The 19,598-nt window shown below is 42.2% G+C and overlaps 1 protein-coding gene across 3 annotated transcripts in view; it reads right to left on the bottom strand.

Moving 5' to 3' along the window:
- LOC122557711 (UPF0606 protein KIAA1549L-like) overlaps positions 1-19,598 on the bottom strand; it is a 267,459-nt gene that overhangs the window by 135,828 nt on the left and 112,033 nt on the right. For all 3 annotated transcript variants that reach the window (XM_043705603.1, XM_043705602.1, XM_043705604.1), the window contains 4 exons: positions 18,417-19,055; positions 15,442-15,557; positions 9,267-9,486; positions 2,963-3,093 (listed from right to left, as the gene is read on the bottom strand). In XM_043705603.1, the coding sequence (XP_043561538.1) occupies positions 2,963-3,093; positions 9,267-9,486; positions 15,442-15,557; positions 18,417-19,055 (1,106 nt within the window). The remainder of the gene's footprint in view (positions 1-2,962; positions 3,094-9,266; positions 9,487-15,441; positions 15,558-18,416; positions 19,056-19,598) is intronic.

The following is a 19,598-nucleotide window of genomic DNA, read 5'->3' as shown; positions in this document are numbered from 1 at the left end:
GTCCAGGTCAATGTGTTTGTTGATAGAGTCTGTGGATGAATGCCATATGCTTCTAGAAATTCTCTGGCTGTCCTCTGTTTAGCTTGCCCTATGATTGTTGTGTTGTCCCAGTTGAATTTGAGGTCCCTGTCATCTGTGTGCATGGCTACAAGGGAAAGCTGGTCGTGGAGTTTAGTGGCTAGTTGGTGTTCATGGATGCGGATCGTTAGTTGTCTGCCTGTTCATCCTATATAGTGTTTTGAGCAGTCTTTGCATGGAATTTTATAAATTACGTTAGTCTTGCACATGACAGGTATAGGGTCTTTTGTCCTGGTGAGTTCTTGTCTGAGCATGGCTGTTGGTTTAGGGGCTGTCATGAAACCCAGTGGGCAGGGAAGTCTGCCTGTAAGTTCTGAGACATTTTTTATGGAAGGCAGCGCGGCTAGTGGGTTAGGTCGTGGCATGTCCTTGTTGCATTGTGTGTCTGTTAGGCATTTGCAGATGAAGTTGCACAGATATCCGTTCTTGGTGAAGACTCTGTAGAGGTGTTCTTCTTCCCTTCATAGCTCTGGAGTGCTGCAGTGTGTTGTGGCCTTTTTGAACAGGGTCCGAATGCAGTTTCTCTTGTGTGTGTTTGGGTGGTTGCTGTTGTAATTCAGGACCTGGTCAGCGTGTGTGGCTTTCCTGTACATGTTTGTAGTGCATTCACCATTCTGAGTTCTTTGTACCATCACATCCAGGAGTGAGAGTTAATGGTTTCCCCCTCTCTCGTAACTCTGATCCCTGTGAGTATGGTGTTGATGAGCCAGTGTGTGTTCTCAATTTCTGTTCTCTTAACAATAACAAAAGTGTCCTCTATATATCAGTTCCAGAGTTTGGACTGGATTTGTGGTAGTGCTGTTTGTCCCAGTCTTTGCATCACTGCTTCTGCAATGAGCCCAGAGATGGGTGAGCCCAAAGGTATTCCATTGACCTGTTCCTATATTTGGTTGTTGAATGTGAAGTGTGTCGTCAAGCACAGGTCTAGTAGTTAGAGTATGGAGTTCTTGTTGTTAAGTTCCCATTGTGCTGCCTGTTCTGCCTGTCCAGGAGGATGGCTATTGTCTCTATGGCTAGTGTTTGATCAGCAGATCCAAACACTCCACACAATCATCACAGGAATTCCTAGACAACATCAAGAACATAAACATAGACAAGGACGAAGCAATGGTCTCACTTGATGTTACGGCACTGTTTACTTCAACTGACAAAACTCTACCCAGAGAATCAATAGCCAACCTCCTGGACGGGCAGAACAGACGACACGATGGGGAACTTAACAAGAAGGACTCCATACTCAAATTACTAGACCTGTGCTTGACGACACACTTCACATTCAGCCAACTATATGAACAGATCAATGGAACAGCTTTGGGCTCATCCATCTCTGGGCTCATAGCAGAAGCAGTGATGCAAAGATTGGAACAAGCAGCCCGACCACAGATCCAAACCAAACTCTGGATGAGATACGTAGATGACAGTTTTGTCAACATTAAGAGAACAGAAATTGAGTACACACAGCAGATCTTCAGCATCATACTCACAGGAATCACATTTACGAGAGAGGAGGAAACCAACAATCAACTCCCATTCCTGGATGTGATGTTACAAAGAACACAGAATGGTGAATGCATGACAAACGTGTACAGGAAAGACACACGCTCTGATCAGGTGCTCAATTACAACAGCAACCAACAACACACACAAGAGAAGCTGCATTCGGACCCTGTTCAAAAGGGTCACAATATACTGCAGCACTCCAGATGTATGAAGGGAAGGAGAACACCTCTACAGAATCTTCACCAAGAACGGATATCTGTGCAACTTCATCCACAGATGCCTAACAGACAAACAACGTGATGAGGACATGTCTCAACCTAATTCAGTAACCATGCTACCTTACATAAAAAAAATCTCTGAATTGACAGCCAGACTTCTCTGACAGCTGGGTTTCATGACAGCCCATAAACCGATAGGCATGCTCAGACAACACCTTACCAGGAGAAAAGATCCGACACCAATCATGTGCGAGACTAACATAATTTACAAGATTCCATGTAAAAACTGCATGAAAAACTATATAGGGCAAACAGGCAGACAACTAACACTCCACATCCATGAGCACCAACTAGCTATTAAATGCTATGACCAGCTGTCCCTAGTAGCCACACACACACAGATGAGAAGGTCCACAAATTCAACTGGGACAACACAATGATCATAGGACAAGCTAAACAGAGGACAGCCAGTGAATGTCTTGAAGCATAGCACTCATCCACGGACTCCATCAGCAAGCACATTGACCCAGACCCAACATACCGGCCATTACAACGAACAACCGGAACCGGCTACCGGAAGCAGCTGAAACAGAACCAAATAAATTCCAGAAGACACAGTACAGCAGCGCTTGACAGGAGGCTCCAAAGCACTGAAGACGTCACCTAGACAGGGGACAAAATGTCTCCAAATCAACTTCCCAGCATGGCGAACATGCCCACAACCATGACTTAATATGGATTTATTTCACAAGTGGTGTTTGTTCTGATGTGTTCACTCACATGAGGGGAAGATAATGGGGCGGCCCAGTGGTTACCACTGCTGCCCTACAGCACCAGGGACCTGGGTTCAATTCCACTCCTGGGCAACTGTTTGTCTGGACTTTCCACATTCTCCCCATGGGTGGGTTTCCTCTGGGTGCTCCAGTTTCCTCCCGCAGTCCCAAGATGTGCAAGTTAGGTAAATTGGTCATGCTAACTTGTCCATAGTGTTCAGGGGTATGTAGGTGAGATGCATTAATCAGGGGTAATGTAAAGTAATGGAGTAGGGGAATGGGTCTGGGTGGGATACTCTTCGGAGGGTCAGCGTGGATTTGTTGGGCGAAATGGCCTGTTTCCACACTGTAGGGATTCTATGATAAGACCTTCCCCTGAAAGAAAGCGATTACCTGAACACTGAAGTAACTTTTCAAATTGGCTCGAGATGCAGCCTCCTCGAATGCTCTCCGTAGCCTTGTTTCCATGGTCTGAACAAAACTGCAGAATTTCACGATGTCTGTTGTACTCACAAACTGCAGCACTGGGTCAGAAACAAGAGAGAGAGCTTTAATAGCATGCACAAGAATTTCCTTCAGATGACAAGTCTTGTTAAATCCTGTACCATCTCTAATTCTTTCACAGCCTGGGTAGGGAAGATTAAATAAATAGATAGTGCCTATTTCAATCTTCTTCAACTACAGTAAAATGCTCAATATTGACCCTTTACTGTTTCCACTGCAAAAATAAAATTACTAAAAAATCGTGGATGATCCAAAGTCAATGAGCAAACCGAGATTTCACTTAACTGCAAAATCGAAATGCTAATAAAAAGGCTATTATATCGAGAGAGTGCTGCACTATTAGAGTGCCAGAACTAAGGGTGTACTCAGTGGCTCAGTGGTTAGCACTGCTGCCTCACAGCACTAGGGTCCCAGGTTTGATTCCAGCCTCGAGTGACTTTCTGTGTGGAATTTGCACATTCTCCCTGTGCCTGCGTGGGTTTCCTCTGGGTGCTCCGGTTTCCTCCCACAGTCCAAAGATGTGCAGGTCAGGAGAATTGGCCATGCAAAATTGCCCATAGTGTTAGGTGCATTAGTCAGAGGGAAATGGGTCTAGGGGTGGGTTACTCTTCGGAGGGTTGGTGTGGACTGGTTGGGCCAAATGGCCTGTTTCCACACTGTAGGGAATCTAAGCTCTAAGCTACTGCAGTGTCAGACAGCCAAGACAGACGGAATAATACCTGGTCGAATGAATAAGTACTGATGGTGTAATGCACTGTCCACACACTTGAAGAAAAAAAATTACACTGCTGTTTGGTTGGAGATTGTTCACTGCAAAAAGGTTTCTGTGTTTCCTATATTACAAGATATTTATTTGGCTGTTAAAGTTTTGGTAAGTCCTGAAGCCATGAAAAGCACTATATATACTCTCTCTCTTTATTTACTTCCTAACACATTCGATTGTTACAAGTTTAATCCGAGCCTAAACCATTTCAATATCAGCTCAATGCCAAAGTAATCCTCTTCACATTCCAGTAGTCATGGAATGACAAACCCAGATGTGCTTGCATTACTAATGTTTCACTTAATCCTCTCCCTATTTCAAGGAAGTATGAAAAGTTTTCGAACTTTCTGGAACGTGTTGAAGTCGATAAAGCATGACACTGTCCACGTACGGCCAGTCTGCAATTCTCAAACCCAAAGTGCACCTAAGAAAGGTTTGAGAGCAAAAAGAGAAGCTGGCATTCATACAGTGCTTTTCACAACTTCAGGACATGCAAAAGTACTTCACTGCCAATGAAGTACTGCTGAAGTCGAGTGGTTGTCACCACAGAGAACTAGACAACCAACTGAGGCACAATAAAAGATTCCCTGCTGAAATAGCACTGACTCCAGCAATTTCATGTCCTGTTGAATAAGATGATAAATATTGGCCTCACCTACAGGGAAACGCATCAGCGTTTGTTCAAGTCATGGTTAGAATAGAATACATTATAGAGTATCTACAGTTTGGAAACAGGCTATTAGACCCAACAAGTCCACCCGGACCCATTCCCCTATCCTATTATATATCCTACATATTTCCTGACTAATGCACCTCTCCTACACATTCCTGAACACTACGAGCAATTTTAGCATGGCCAAATCACCTAACCTGCACATCTTTGGATTGTGGGAGGAAACCAGAGCAACCCAGAGGAAACCCACGCAGACACAGAGAGAACGTGCAAATTCCACACAGATAGTTGCCAAGGCTAGAATCAAACTTGGGTCCCTGGTGCTATGAAGCATCAGTGCTAACCACTGTGCCATGGTGTTCAACAGCACCTTGTTTTAAAGTTAAGCAGAAATGATAAGCTGTAACTCTGCAAAACTGGTAGTACAAGTTTAAGATTTATGGAATTGGGAACTTCTGAAATGTATACCCATTTGTTGCTCATACACACTTTTCTGTGGACTGGGTTTTGAAAAATTCCATAAAATCATATGTGCTGTTGGCAATTAACCTTGAGTAGTAACTGAGTGCAAACTGACTACGATATTTCCTGCACTGTACCAGTGATGACACCTCAAATGGAGTTGCTGCAAAGTACTTAGGGATGGTGCTACAGAAATATAAGGTTTTCATCTCCGAGATGTCCAGAGTTTATCTGGAAAATTGCTTCACATGGTCTCTAAATAAGATGTGGAAACAGACCCCAAAGTTTCTGGCAGTGAGCATACAATGATATCTGGACAGGTTCAGCTAGACCTAGGGGGAAAACTGATGGCTTGTGACAGTTTGTCTTGTTGGAGCTGGCAAAATCCAATTTACAATTAACTGTCTTTTGGGAATCACAACATGAGGTCTGCCTTCAAGCCTCCTGCTACAAGACAGTCACAACAGATGGGTATCCAGCTGGGTGAGGCACAGCAACAACAACTTGGATTTGTACAGCACAGTAAAGATGTTTCATAGTTGTGCATTGAAACTAAATCATATAAGGAACCATTACGATAGTTTACCAACGGTATGGTTAAAAAGTTGTATTTTTAGAAGCATGGTCAAAAGTCACATGACACCAGGTTATGGTCCAACAGGTTTATTTGAAATCACAAGCTTTCAAAGCGCTGCCCCTTCGTCAGGTGAAGTGAGTGAAGAGAGTATGTCATTGGAGAAGAAATAAGTAGGACATTTTAGGAATGGAATTCAGAGTTTAATGTTATTGCTTATTAATTCTATTTATATGAACGAGGTGGGGATGCACAGCAGATTATCTGAAACGGGTTGCTGAGTTAGGACACATATGCTTGCCATATGCAACTTTGCAAATAAACATAAAAATGTGTAAAGATTCATTCCCGCTTCATTTTTCACCCAACAAGGGACGCACAAGAAGCTAGAATTAAAGGAGGGCAGGACTGGAGGAGATTAAAGAGATAGGGTAAGAAAAACATTTCTAGCATTGCAAAACAAAGATGAACATTTTAAATTTGAGTCCTTTCTGCAATGTTATGAATAATATTGTGTAGATCAAGTCTCATACTCAGAAGCTGGAGACCATAACTGAATCAGGAAAGGATAGGGGAAGAAAGTGTTGAGGAAAAGAGGGGATCAGTTGGAATGCAACAATACATTAATCCAGCCAGAGAGATACATCTTCTATCAAGGGAGCAAGGGCAGAGAAGTAACTGAAGAGCTTGCAACTGATTTGTTCATGTTTCACTTAAAGGCCAATTCTTCGAAATGACTCCCGATTACAGATGTGTCATTTTTATAAACTTATTGGTTTCCCTTGACAAGTACAGTAATTAGCCAACTTGTTTCTACACCCTGGAGCTTTGAGAACAAAGGTGCCACGATGCCTCCTTTTTTCACAATGCAAATGTAATTAGTTGTACTTAGCTCTCCCTCTCTGTGTAAACTCATTTTTTCCCTGGATCTTTAAACAGTCCTATTGTTTGCTCCCATTCCACTTACTCTTGCATAACCCAATTTGATACTCAATCTGAATTCCACTCTCTGCCTTACCACCATGTCACACCTTGCCAAACCCCAGAGTATTTATTTTGATCTCTCTTATAGTTTAATACAGCTACGATGTGCTATGTTGGTACCTCAGTGCTTAACTGAATCACAATAGCTAAAAAAGGTCAGAAGGTGCAATTGCTAGTTTGTATTGAGTAAGCCACAACTAGGTCCAGTACTCTGCTTATAGTGGGATGAGGGACAGAGAGAAAAAACACAGCTAAAGTTCCTGTTCTGGTTGGTATTCCAGAGACACCATTTGGGATTCAGCTGAGGCTCTGATCTGGTTGCGATAGACAGGGTTGGAAGAGACGAGAATAGGAGTAGGTTTGACCCAAAAGGTCAAAGTTCTGTCTCCAATTCTGGCCACTTAGCCTGAACTTCCACAGGGGTTCCCATCTCTCTCGACAGTTATGGCTCACTACTGTACTTCACAAGTGGAAAGCCCCAGAAAGCTATTCTGATGTAAAGATCAGTGACCTGAAAGCTTGACTGGCCCCAAAGTGACAGGAATGAAGTAGTTGGATGGGAGCTGATGAGACAGCAGGATGATTCCCAAATGCAGTGCTACCACTGGAGAATTTTGTGCTGATGATGGAGTGTCCCCTGCAAACATCCCCAGCACTGTCCAATCCTACTCAGCCAAGCCTTATTGAGGCCACCTTCCTGGGGCAGCCCCAGAATAAAAACTCTGTGCCGTGAAGAGTGGATATTCAGAACAAAAGGCAGACCTCAGATTATCAAAGGAGTTTCCTATGTGCCCCGCAAGGCAAATTGGCCTCCAGCGCGTAGTTTTTCATTTTTGCTTACTTCTCCGAGGTCACCTCCATTTTGAGATCCTCCAAGGTCTGTGACCTGCCTCAACAGCATCCATTTCTCCTGGTGCCAATGATGAGGCTTCTGAGCTGGCAGGCCCTCAGAGTGGGACAGGTAGCAGCAGGATCCTGCCCCACTACCTTGAATTGGACGGCAAACCCACAGTTGGCCAATTACAATGCAGCAAATTCAGTAACTAGGCCCCACATCCAACAATCACAGACTCAGGACCAGCTGTTTAGTATGTCATCCTGGTCTAGAGGCCCAATTATGACATTGCCCATTAATTTTGATTTTCACTCTCTGCAGATGCTGCCAGATGTGTTGAGCATCTTCAGCACTTTCTCTTCTCACACTGCTGATTTTTAGCTTCTGTTAGTTTACAATAAAGGTTAACAGTTCTCAGTGGTAGCACCTCCAAATCAAAAACTTGGTACTCGATTCCTGCTTCAGCAAGCAATATAGACTGACATTTTGTGTAGCACTGAGAGCGTCTGACTGTATCAGAAATATTACATTTTAGTTTAGGTTGTTAAACAAAGGCTTCATTTGCCCTTTTCTGCAAACCATTAAAATTCAAAAAATCAAAGTGTACAATGTTATCTCAGCCAATTTGTTTCCTCAACCAAGATCAGAAAGATACAATGATTCATCTCATTATCATTTGTGAGACATGGGTGTACAAAGAATTGTTCCACCTTCATAAGAACATGGGAAATAGAAGCAGCAGTAGATCATTCAGCCCCTCAGGCCTGCTCTACCATCAATTACTCCATGACTGATCTACATCACTTCCTCGCATTGTCCTCTTATCCTTAATCTGTTCAATTCTAGAAATCCATCCATCTCTATATTGAATGTACCCAATGAATGAGCCTCCACACTCCTCTCAGATGAGGTATTATCCCGATGAGGGAGTCAGTTTAGCTCAGTTGTCTAAATGGTTGGTCTCTGATGCAGAGTGATACCAACAGTGTGGTTTCAATTCTCAGACCTGCTGAGGTGACCATGAAGGACTCTCCTTCTCAACCTTCCCCCTTGCCTGAGGTGTGGTGACCTTCAAGTTAAACCACAACCAGTCCTGTCTAACAAGAGAGCAACCCTGTGATCTGGTAAGATCTTTCTCCCTGATGCCCACTATGAGCACCCTGTGGCATTTGTCAACTCTAACTGAATGAGGTACTGGGTAAAGGTTGTTGCAAAAGCTTAACTAATTTCTGAGGAAGAATCACCGGACCTGAAAAGTCAACTTTGATTTCTCTTCACAGATGCTGCCAGAGCTGCTGAGAATTGAAGCAACTTCTGTTTTTGTTTCAGATTATGACATTTCTTCAGTGTTTAAATGCAACTTCTTCCTTATTAATCCAAATCAGGTTTAGTGTTGCGTCTGGGGGATCAACTTCTTCTACTTGTAAATTTTTGATTCTGCAGAAGTGGTTAAGTGGCGATATCGGCTGTTGTTTAATGCATTTGAGTTTGTTCAGCTGGCAAAGCCCCACAATGGAACATTAGCCTTTCGCTGCAATTACTGACTGAAATGAGAACAATTTACAATGAGCCGCAGAAGCTTTTTGGAACTGCTGAGTAGGGAAATGATGAACTGCTTCCTAAGTTCAACAAAACTGTGGCTATTAAGAATTTGTCAGGTTTTTATTGCATCAGAAGAATTTTTCTTACTGACACTCTTTCTCACTCTGACCTTCTGTCTCTCCCTGGCTATCACAAGGCTGAGGGAGCAATAGAGGTTGTTGGCAGGGATGGTCCCTCATGCCTGGTCATAATACTCCAGATATCTTAAGTGACTTAGGGCAAGCAACCTTGATCGACTTTCCCCACCCATCGAAAATCAAGCAAATTACTCTTTCTAAAAAATAAACACTTAACACTCACCTGTTTTTAATTGGAACCATCGGGCTGGGGGTGGAGCCCATGAAGAGGCAGAAATCAGGACGGACTGCAGATCAGGTACATGCTGCTGCATGTCCCGCACGAAGTTCTCAATTCCATACATCGTAATCGCTTCAGTCACAGCGGACGGAATGTATACCTCATTCCCAGTCACAGCGTAGAATCCAATAAAGACCTTATTTCTTCTTTCGAGACTTTCAATCTGGAACAAAATAGTATTTTTATTGTCTCTTACATCACAATCGTACTGACACCTCAAAAGTACTTCATTGACCACTGCATTTTGGAAGATGCTGAGGGAATGAAAGCTGTTAATCAATGTGTTTGTATTGAATCTACCTTGTTCAATTTTATGTCAATGGAGATTTTTAAAATAATTTTCACACACAGTAGCATGTTGAAAGGAACAGCCAGCTCGTGTGAACATAAGAACCACACCAGGCTATTCAGCCCCTCAAGCCCATTCTGTCTTCCAATCAGACCAGACTTATCATAAACATGTATGAAGTGTTAACATAAACAGTTCCATGAATGGAACCAAATATCTCAGTCCCATATCCAATGGTAACATACCCAATAAAATTCTCTTGCTCTTTGTCCTCAAAGGTCAATTGACCCCAAGGTTTTGCTTTTATTTGGAGGAAAGAGTCCCTACACTTCATGTGAAAGAAATGCCTCCTGATTCCCAAACACCTCTAATGTTAAGATGATGTCCTCATAACTTGATTGTCCAGCTGAGAAAACAGTTTCCCCTGTGTCTATCCTTTTGAACCTATTACATATTTTGAACAAACTGCTTAGATCAGCACTTAACTGTAATAAAAGCCAAGCCCTGCTAACTCTCCTCAGAATACAACCCTTTTAGCCCCAGCATCATTCTGGTGAATTTATGCTAGAATCTTTTCAAGGTTATTGCAAGAAATTTGACTTTTCTTCTCCAGTTCAAATGTTCTTTTCTTTTATTCATTTGTGGCACTTGGCCAGCATTGAGAGCCCTCCCTATTTGTCCCTGAGAAGGTTGTGGTGAGCTGCCTTCTTGAACTGCTGCAGTCCACTTGCTGCGAGTTGACCCACAATGCTAGTAGGGAGGGAATTCCAGGATTTTGACCCAACAATTGTGAAGGAACGGTGGTATATTTCCAAGTCAGGGTGGTGAGTGGATTGGAGGAGAACTTGCAGATGGTGGTGTTCCCAAGTATCTACTGCCCTCGTCCTTCTAGATGGAAGTGGTCGTGGGTTTGGAAGGTGTTGTCCAAGGACCTTTGGTGAATTTCTGTAGTGCATCATGTAGATAGTACAGACTGTATGTAAGGAGTATGGGAAGGATAAGGCAAAAGTTTTGAAACATCAGTGCTTTTCTACTGGTTACTTATAGAATCATAGATTCATAGAGATGTACAGCATGGAAACAGACCCTTTGGTCCAACCCATCCATGCCAACCAGATATCCCAACCCAATCTAGTCCCACCTGCCAGCACCTGGCCCATATCCCTCCAAACCCTTCCTATTCATATACCCATACCCCTCAGCCTCCGATGCTCCAGGGAAAACAGTCCCAGCCTGTTCAGCCTCTCCCTATAGCTCAGATCCTCCAACCCTGGCAACATCCTTGTAAAACTTTTCTTAACCCTTTCTTGATTGATGAAATGATGAAAGATTTTGAGAAGATCGATGATAAAATATTGTTGGTAATCCAAGGCAGTAACCAGAAAGCAGAGATTCAGCAATCATCACTTGAAAAAATGAATCATTAAACATTGGGCTGACTATAACAAAGGTGCAGAAGAAATTAGATAATTTTTTCAAAAGCTGTCTGAGAAGAAATAATATAAAGGACTACAGGATATATTTGCCACTGAATGCTTATTCTTACTGTTGTCATTTCTAGGCTAGAATACCCTGACACTCTCCAGGATAGCCTCCCATCTTACACCGTCTGTAATCTTGAGCTCATACAAAACTCCATTGCTGACATGAAACAAAGAACTGCAGCTGTTGGAAATCTGAAACAAAAAACAGAAATTGCTGGAGAACCTCAGTAGATCTGGCAGCATCTGTGGAGAGAAGGCAGAGTTAACAAATGCTGCCATGCCCACTGAGTTTCTCCAGCAATTTCTGATTTTATTCCATTGTTTATATGGCTCATTCATCACGGTCATGCTTGCTGACTTATACCCTCTCCTGCTCTAAGCCCAGGAATTCCTTCCCTAAACCTCTCTGCATTTCTAACTCTCTCCTCCTCAAAGATTGCAACTTTGATCATTTATTGACTCCTGTAGCTCACTCTCAAATTTTACTTGATAGCACTGGTGTGAAACACCTTGGAACATGTGAAAAAAGTGCTCAAGAAAGGCAAGCTGCTGCTGAAACAGCAAGAAAATGTCACAAGCAGTAAGACAATTTCAGCTGAAAAGCCAGCAAAGACTCAGTGACAATGGGATGATTGGTCTCCTCCTGTAATGAAAATTCAATAATTGTATCCGCTATTGGTTATCAGGTTATAGACAGCAGGGGTTATCACCCATGGGTTCACAATTCACCAATAGTGTTAAGGGATCTGCCAAATCAACATCTTTCAAGAACAAAATCTACTTAAGTATCTCATTATGTGATATAAATTCCACTACCCTGTTCCTGACACTTGAAGCCCAACTCAAGAAATTGCACACACTCTGAACATTGGGAAAAAGAAGGTGAAGAAGATGTGCCATCATCAGTGATGTTGGAGGCAGGAGACCTGGCTCTCCACCCCTGCCCTAATTGGTACTGCAGTCCTTTTCTCTCAGATCACATACTCCATGTTGAACTCTCACCTGTCACAACAGGATTGAAGTTTTGAAGAGGTGACAAAATGATTGATGAAAGCAGGGCAGTAGACGTTGTCTGTATGGACTTCAGTAAAGCGTTCGACAAAGTTCCATGGTAGACTAGTTAGTAAAGATAGATCACATGGGATCCGGGGGAGTTGGCCAATGGAATGCAAAATTAGCTAGGAGACAGAGGGTAGTGTTGGAGGGTTGATTTTCAGACTGGAGGCCTGTGATTAGCGGTGTGCTACAAGGATTGGTGCTGGTCTACTGTTTTTTGTCATTTATAGAAATGATTTGGATGTGAATAGAACAGGCATGGTTGGTTAGGGCCAATGACACCAAAATAGATGGTGGAAGAAGATCATCTCTGTACAACAGGACTTTGATCAGATGGGTCAATGGGCTGAGGGATGGCAAATGAAGTTTAATTTAGCTAAATGGGAGGTTCATTTTAGCAAATGGGATGAGGTCAGATTGGGATATCTGTTCGGCATGGATGAGTTGGACTAAAGGGTCTGTTTCCGTGCTGTATGATTCAATAACTATGTTTAAATTAAGTATGTAGAGCAAATGGTTGAATTATACTTGATGTCTGTTCTGTGGGACGTTCCAAAGCAAAATGATGTTCCCGGTCATAAAACATTGAATATGTAGAATGTGGAATTGCTGGTGTTGGGTTGGACAAAGTCAGAAGTCACACGACATTAGGTTATAATCCAACAGGTTTATTTGAAATCACAAGCTTTTGGAGCGCTGCCCTTTCATCACTGATGGAATATGTAGTGATCGGAACAAGGTCAACCAGCTGGATTTCATAGATGTAATTTCCCCGATTGCGGCTGTTAATCTGGTCTAATCAGGGAGTTCTGGCTGAATTAAAAAAGTTGAATGCCAGAGATATCAACACTGTAGTGCCTATGGCCAATCACTTCAACTTCCCCCTCCCACTCTCCCAAGGACATGCAAGTCTTGGGCCTCTTTCACTGCCAAATCAAAGCCAACCACCAACTGGAAGTAGACTGCCTCATCTTCCGCCTCAGAAGCCTCCATCCACATGGTATCAACATCGACTTCACCAGGTTCCAAATATCCCCTTCCCCTACCTCATTTCAGATCCAACCCTCCAACTCGGTACCACCCACTTAACCTGACCTACCTGTCCATCTTCCTTCCCACCAACCCGCATGACCCTCCCTACCAACTTATCGCAATCACGTCTTACCTATTGCTTTCCTAACTGCCTTCACCCCAACCCCACCCACACCCCTGTATTAATCTCTCAGCCCCCTTCTCCCTCCACATTCCTGATTAAGGATTTATGCCCAAAACCGTTGACTCTCCTACTCCTTGGATGCTGCCTGAGCTTCTGTGCTTTTTCAGTGCCACACTTTTCGAATGACTCTCTATGAGGCAGTACTGTAGTCAAGGACTGTTCATGTGTAAATAAAGTGAGACTTGGTGAAGAGATATCGGCCTCTATACAGTCATTGCAGAATATTTGCCCAATTCAGTTATTCACTTCATACAGCATGAAAATAGAGGAATATTACAAAATACAACAATTCTTAAGAGATTAAATTCTCCATTTTAGTGTAGGATGATAATACCTTTCTCTGGCCTGTAATTACAAACTTGCTCAGAAAAGGTATCGACTTTGACAACCATTCTGCCCATCTTGCCTGTCCTAACTCCATGAAATAGACATCCAACGGAGTCCCACTCAGCTTCCCATTACCTCTGTCTCAAACCCGCACAAGCCACTCGAAACAAGAATCTGCAGATTCTTCCCACCTGTGAACAGATACTCCTTTTTGAAGAATGTAATTTGTTTCGTGAGTTGTTCATTGCAAACAGAGATATGTAACTTTCCCCAAGTATCTTTCAATGGGAAATTTCATCTTCCTAAACAAAATCTTGCTAAACCACCACCTATGGAGAAAGGAATCAACTTTAGCCCCTTCAAAATATTTAAATATATTGAATGCTGCATAGATTATGGGCAAGGCTGTTATTTATTTCCCATTCCTAACTGTCCTTAAAGGGGGTGGTAGTGAACTGCCTTCATGAACCAGTAGAGTCCATGTTGAGAAAGTGCTCTTTCAGTGTGTTGGCGAGGGAATTCTAGGATTTTGACCAGTGATGTGAAGGAATGTCACTAGACGTCTACAAGTATTTTTTTAAAAATTCAATTCATTCATGGAATGTGGAGGTTGCTGGTACTCTCATGTTACCCACTCATGTACCTTGAGAAGATGGGGGTGAGCATCCTTCTTGAATTAAACTGAGTGGATTGCAACATCACGTCAGTTAACAGCCAAGGGTCAACCAAGTTTTGAGAGTCATCTACAGCACAGCCCAGACATGGACAGCAGATTTCCTTCCCTAGGCACATTAGTGACCCCGACTGTAAAATTATTGGATTGATTAAAATAAAATCATCAGTTTTTATTCCAGATGTATTTAAATTTATTGAATTTAAAATTCCCAGTTGCTGGGATTTGAACCTATCTCCTAACCATTAGTGCAGCCCTTTGGATTACTATCACAACACTCATGTAGCCCCAAATGTGAACCTTCTAGATTTACTTGCTGTGACTTTCTGAGATCAGTTAGAAGACTATTTCTCCTCCAAACTGATGACAGCAAGTGCATTTTGTAGATGAAACTAACATGAAATAGCTGACTTGCATTTGGATGTCTGTTACCTGAAGCATGAGAAACACATTTCAACAAACGATGCAGTCTTTGATTACTAATTCAGTGACTTTCTCACTTGAAAAACATTTAAATTACCCAGGGCTCCAAATTAAGCAATTCTAATCAAAAGAGCAAATTAGGTTTTTTTATTGCTAGGTTTTAACTTGGATCAGCACAATCTGAATTAAGCAACTTTAACTTTCTGATTTACATCTATTTTGCTCGCACTGACTGAATGGTGGCTCTTACAGTAAATGTGATGATTGAAGGAGGTCCACTTTATAAATTATGCCCTTTACACCACATTTGTATTGGTTCTCCAGGCCTGAACCTACAGAATGCTTGTTTTCCTCAGAGAAAATGTCAATATATCGCAGGGCAGCGTATGGGAAAGGGAAAGGTTTCATTGAAGATGTCGGGTCTCTCAGATTCCGCAAATATTTACTCAACTTTGTTCCGAATTGAAGAAAGATTATGTCTCTTAGCAAGATTTCTCAAGTTTGTTCTTAAATCTGGGATCTCTGCCCAGCTGAAAACACAATGCACAGCAACCATTCACAAGACTTTCTGCTCAACAGATATACATTCAATTGTAAGTATCAAGTATTTTATATTTGAGATAGCAGCTTTGTAACACTGAAGCACTGACCTGAGCCTGTACATCATTAGTGAAGAAAGCTCGCTTCAACGCCTGTGTAAGTCCCCTTGTCACGTTCTGTTTCAGCATCATGTCTGGTCGAACCTTTCTCGATGTCACTGTCGCAACTGCAATATTAAGAAAACCTGGATAAAGCTTAAATTCAAATAGAAGACAGTTCAAGGAAAAGATAACCGTCAATGTCTGAATGCGTCAATTCTCAACAGCTTCAGGTCTGTGTTTTGTGACCTCAGTAAAGTAGGTAAAAAGGAACTTGACATTTATCCCAGATGCTCTTAAAACTCCATGAAAGAAGTCACAGATCTGTTGCAAATGTATAAATAATTGCAAACCACCTCATGGGAGAGATGCAATAGACAACAGCAGTGAATCATACTGCTATTGCTAAATCAGAGGTAGTGGGTTTAAGCCCCACTCCAGATACCAAGATAACAAAAATCAAGGCTAGCACACAAGTAAAAACCGTAAGAACTGCAGATGCTGTAAATCGGAAACAAAAACAGAAATTGCCGGAAAAGCTCAGCAGGTCTGGCAGCATCTGTGAAAAGAAATCAAAATTAACATTTTGGGTCCGGTGATCCCTCCTCAGCACACAAGTGCCTCACTGAGAGAGTGCAGCATTGTCAAAGGTGCCATCTTTCAGAAGAGACAATAAACCATGCCCCTGACTGCTCTCTAGTGGAGGCAAATGATCCCATGGCACGACTTTAAAGGAGGGCATGGAAGGTCCCCTGAGCTCCTATCCAAAATGTATCCCCAACTGAAAATGTTTAAAAAAATAAGATTGTTTGGTCGTTATCACTTTTAGGAGGTTGCTGATTGCAAACTAGCAATCATGCTTTTTTTCCTATTTTAGAAAAATCCCACACTTCAAAAGCACTTCTTTCACTGTAAAGCATTTTGGAATGTCCTGAGGTTGTGAAAAGTGCTGCAGAAATACAAATTCTCTCTATTTTGTGACGGATTTTGCATGTTTCTCACCAAATAAAGGAAATAGAGTTTGCTTGAGATTATCTCAATACTATATTCACAGAGGCACTGATAAACTGCTCCCTCTGGGACTGTCTCATTTATTCAATTTATCACTCTTCATTAGGGTGTTTAAGAATTGTGAATTAAAAATTATACTCAAAGATTATGTGCTTAGTCTGGAATTTAAGACTCCGTTTCTAAATGAAAAACATTGGAATCTTTGCTATCACCCAACTACAACGTAACTTAAATGGTTTTGAGATGGATACCAGTACTTTACATAAATATCATTGAACACGAATAACAGGGCATATTCACAATTAATTTGGAACTGGTTGTATTCACTATGAATGTTGAACTCTCAACTTTAAATGCATCAGCAACAACTTGCATCTGTAAAATATGTTTAACGCTGTAAAATGTCCCATCATTTCTCATATTCCCAAATTGGACATCAAGCCTCAAAAGGAGACACTAGTGGAGATAAAATAAAGTTTGGTAGGTTTGAAGGAACATTTTAAAAAGGAGGAAGGAGCAAGAGGTGAAGAAGTGGGAAGGTTCAGGGAAAGAATAGCAGTGTTTATGGACTGAAGTTATGGCGACCAATGGTGGTATTAGTGAATTGCGATATATAAAAGCCAAAGTTGGATGCACAGATATCACAGTAGCTCGTAGACAGAGAGATTCCAGAGTCGAGACGGGCAAGACCATAATGGGATTTGAGAGTAAGAATGACACTTGTAAAATTATTCATGTTTCTCCATGTATATATTTTATTGCTAGTGGCTTGGAGAAGTAAAATCCCATCTGGTTCACAAATGACGTTTAGGGAAGGAAATCTGCCGTCCTTACTTGGTCTGGCCTAAATATGATTTCAAATCCATAGTAATGTGGTTAACTCTTAACTGCCCTCTAAAATAATGAGCAAGACACTCAGTTCGAGAGCAATAAAGGATGGGCAATAAATTCTGACCTAACCAGCAACGCCCACATCCCATGAACGAACAAGTAATAACTTCCATTGAAGCATATCCATGTTACTTGCTTCAACTAATCCATGTGGAGACAAGTTCCACTCTTTTGTTAAAGAGGTTTCCCCTTAATTCCCTGGTAGATTCATTATGACTATCATTTATTTATAATCCCATGGTTCTTCAATGCTTCTCTGATCAAGCTCCTTCATAGAAAAAGTGAGGACTGCAAATGCTGGAGATCAGAGCTGAAAATGTGTTGCTGGAAAAGCGCAGCAGGTCAGGCAGCATCCAAGGAACAGGAGACTCGACGTCTCGGGCATAAGCCCTTCTTCAGGAAAGGCCCTGAAGAAGAGCTTATGCCCGAAACGTCGATTCTCCTGTTCCTTGGATGCTGCCTGACCTGCTGCACTTTTCCAGCAACATATTTTCAGCTCCAAGCTCCTTCATAGTTAAGTAACCACCTGACCTTTTCTTTGCAAGATAAAAAAGAAATCCTTGGCTTCACATCCAACACAACATTTTAAATCTAAGTTTTCAACAATTCTGAAATTCTGCCAAGTGTGGGAAACTATTGTTTTATCTTTCCAATAAATTCCTGGGAGGACGATGTAATGGGAATGATTTCATAGCTTGTCCTCTGCAAATATGTAATAAAATTTCTGGAAAATGTTATCGCTTTAACATAACAGAAATGTTTCATACAATTCCGAGCGAGAATAGTCTCATGGAAAATATTATGATCTAGCCAGAGATAATCAACGGGAAAGAGTGCAATCTTTCCCAGCAGGAAGGAGTAACAATTTCTAATGTTAATCATAGAAATTTTACAACTACATTCCTCCACCAAATAGCAGCAGCTGGTTCCTGACAATTGGTTGAAAATCTGGTTTGACGATGAATTATATCATTCCCATTTAATAAAAAGGGTGGCATTCTGCGTAATCTCAAATTTAAAATGATATGGTGCCTTCAAAATAAAAAAGAATTGACTTTCACATAGCCACATTTTTAGAGATGTACCTGTCCTAACCCAGAGTTGATCTGACAATTTGCAGGTCAGAGTAGGCAGCATCGGTAAGCTGCCTGGAGTTCCAGCTGTTCCCTTGGCAGCAGTTGACAGATGGGTCGTTGATGCCTGTGTGTCCTTTGGCACCAGGGCTGCCGTGGTGATTGAAGTTAAAGCTGCTGTCAACGTTAGCGAAGGCACCATCGAAATTTTGCCAGTCTCTGGGTGGGGGTTTGTCCAGCCGCCCGGCTCCGTGGAAACTGTTGTCTGCGGCATTGAAGGGACCGACCTCTCTGGGTGTGGGACCACAGTTACATTGGGCACACTGGGTACTGCCGCCCTGGATGACACTGGCCTTTGAGGGGAAGGCGTTAAGTTTGTGCTGTTCACTGTGCTGTTCACTGTGCTCGGGTGCCCGGTCTTCAGGGCAGTTTGAAAGGTGACATTTGACGCTGTTGATTGGTTGACGGTATTCGCTGTCTCAGTGAAATTGGCTGTCGATGGAGTCGACCAAAGGTGGACGGTCACTGGCGTCGTCTCAGCTACTTCAGAGTCAGAGTCAATCAGAGTCCTGAGAGCATCATGCACTGTGGCTGGAGGGGATGGGTTCAGTGGTGTGGCTTTCATGTCATCTGAGCTGGCCAAGGGTGAAGCTGTAATGACAGAATTTGATAAGAATCATCAGAGGTAAGACAACATAAACCCTGTGTACATATACTTGGATTATACAATGTCATGAGGGGTGAGAGCATAGCTTCACTGATTGGAGAAGGGATGGTTGTGTCATGAAAACTACTGGAAGGTCCAGAGGCTGGGAAGAGGAAACATCTCACATTTTACCATGAATCAGTAAATATCAATTCTCAAGCTCCTACAGCAGTCGTCTCTTTAGCAAGCTGTGGGAGCAATTGAATTCTTAATGGTTCCTTTTGTGGTTTTGAACATTCATCTGCATTAATTTGTGGCATTTGAGAAACGGAGCTTGAATAATTGTCTTAGAGCCTCTGCTAACTAACGAAGTAAAAGCAGCAGGCTCATGGCAACACCAACACTTCAGAGTTTCCCTCCAAGCCACAAACCTACATCACTGATTTTTCATTGTTGCTGGGTGAAATTTTTGGAATACCCTACCAGGGATCAATTGCTTTAATCAAGGGCTATTCTTGAGATTTTAAAAAAATTATTTCAGGGATTCA

Source organism: Chiloscyllium plagiosum, chromosome 16 (assembly GCF_004010195.1).
Source record: "Chiloscyllium plagiosum isolate BGI_BamShark_2017 chromosome 16, ASM401019v2, whole genome shotgun sequence".
NCBI classification, from domain to species: domain Eukaryota; kingdom Metazoa; phylum Chordata; class Chondrichthyes; order Orectolobiformes; family Hemiscylliidae; genus Chiloscyllium; species Chiloscyllium plagiosum.
This window is presented reverse-complemented; position numbering and strand designations above follow the sequence as displayed.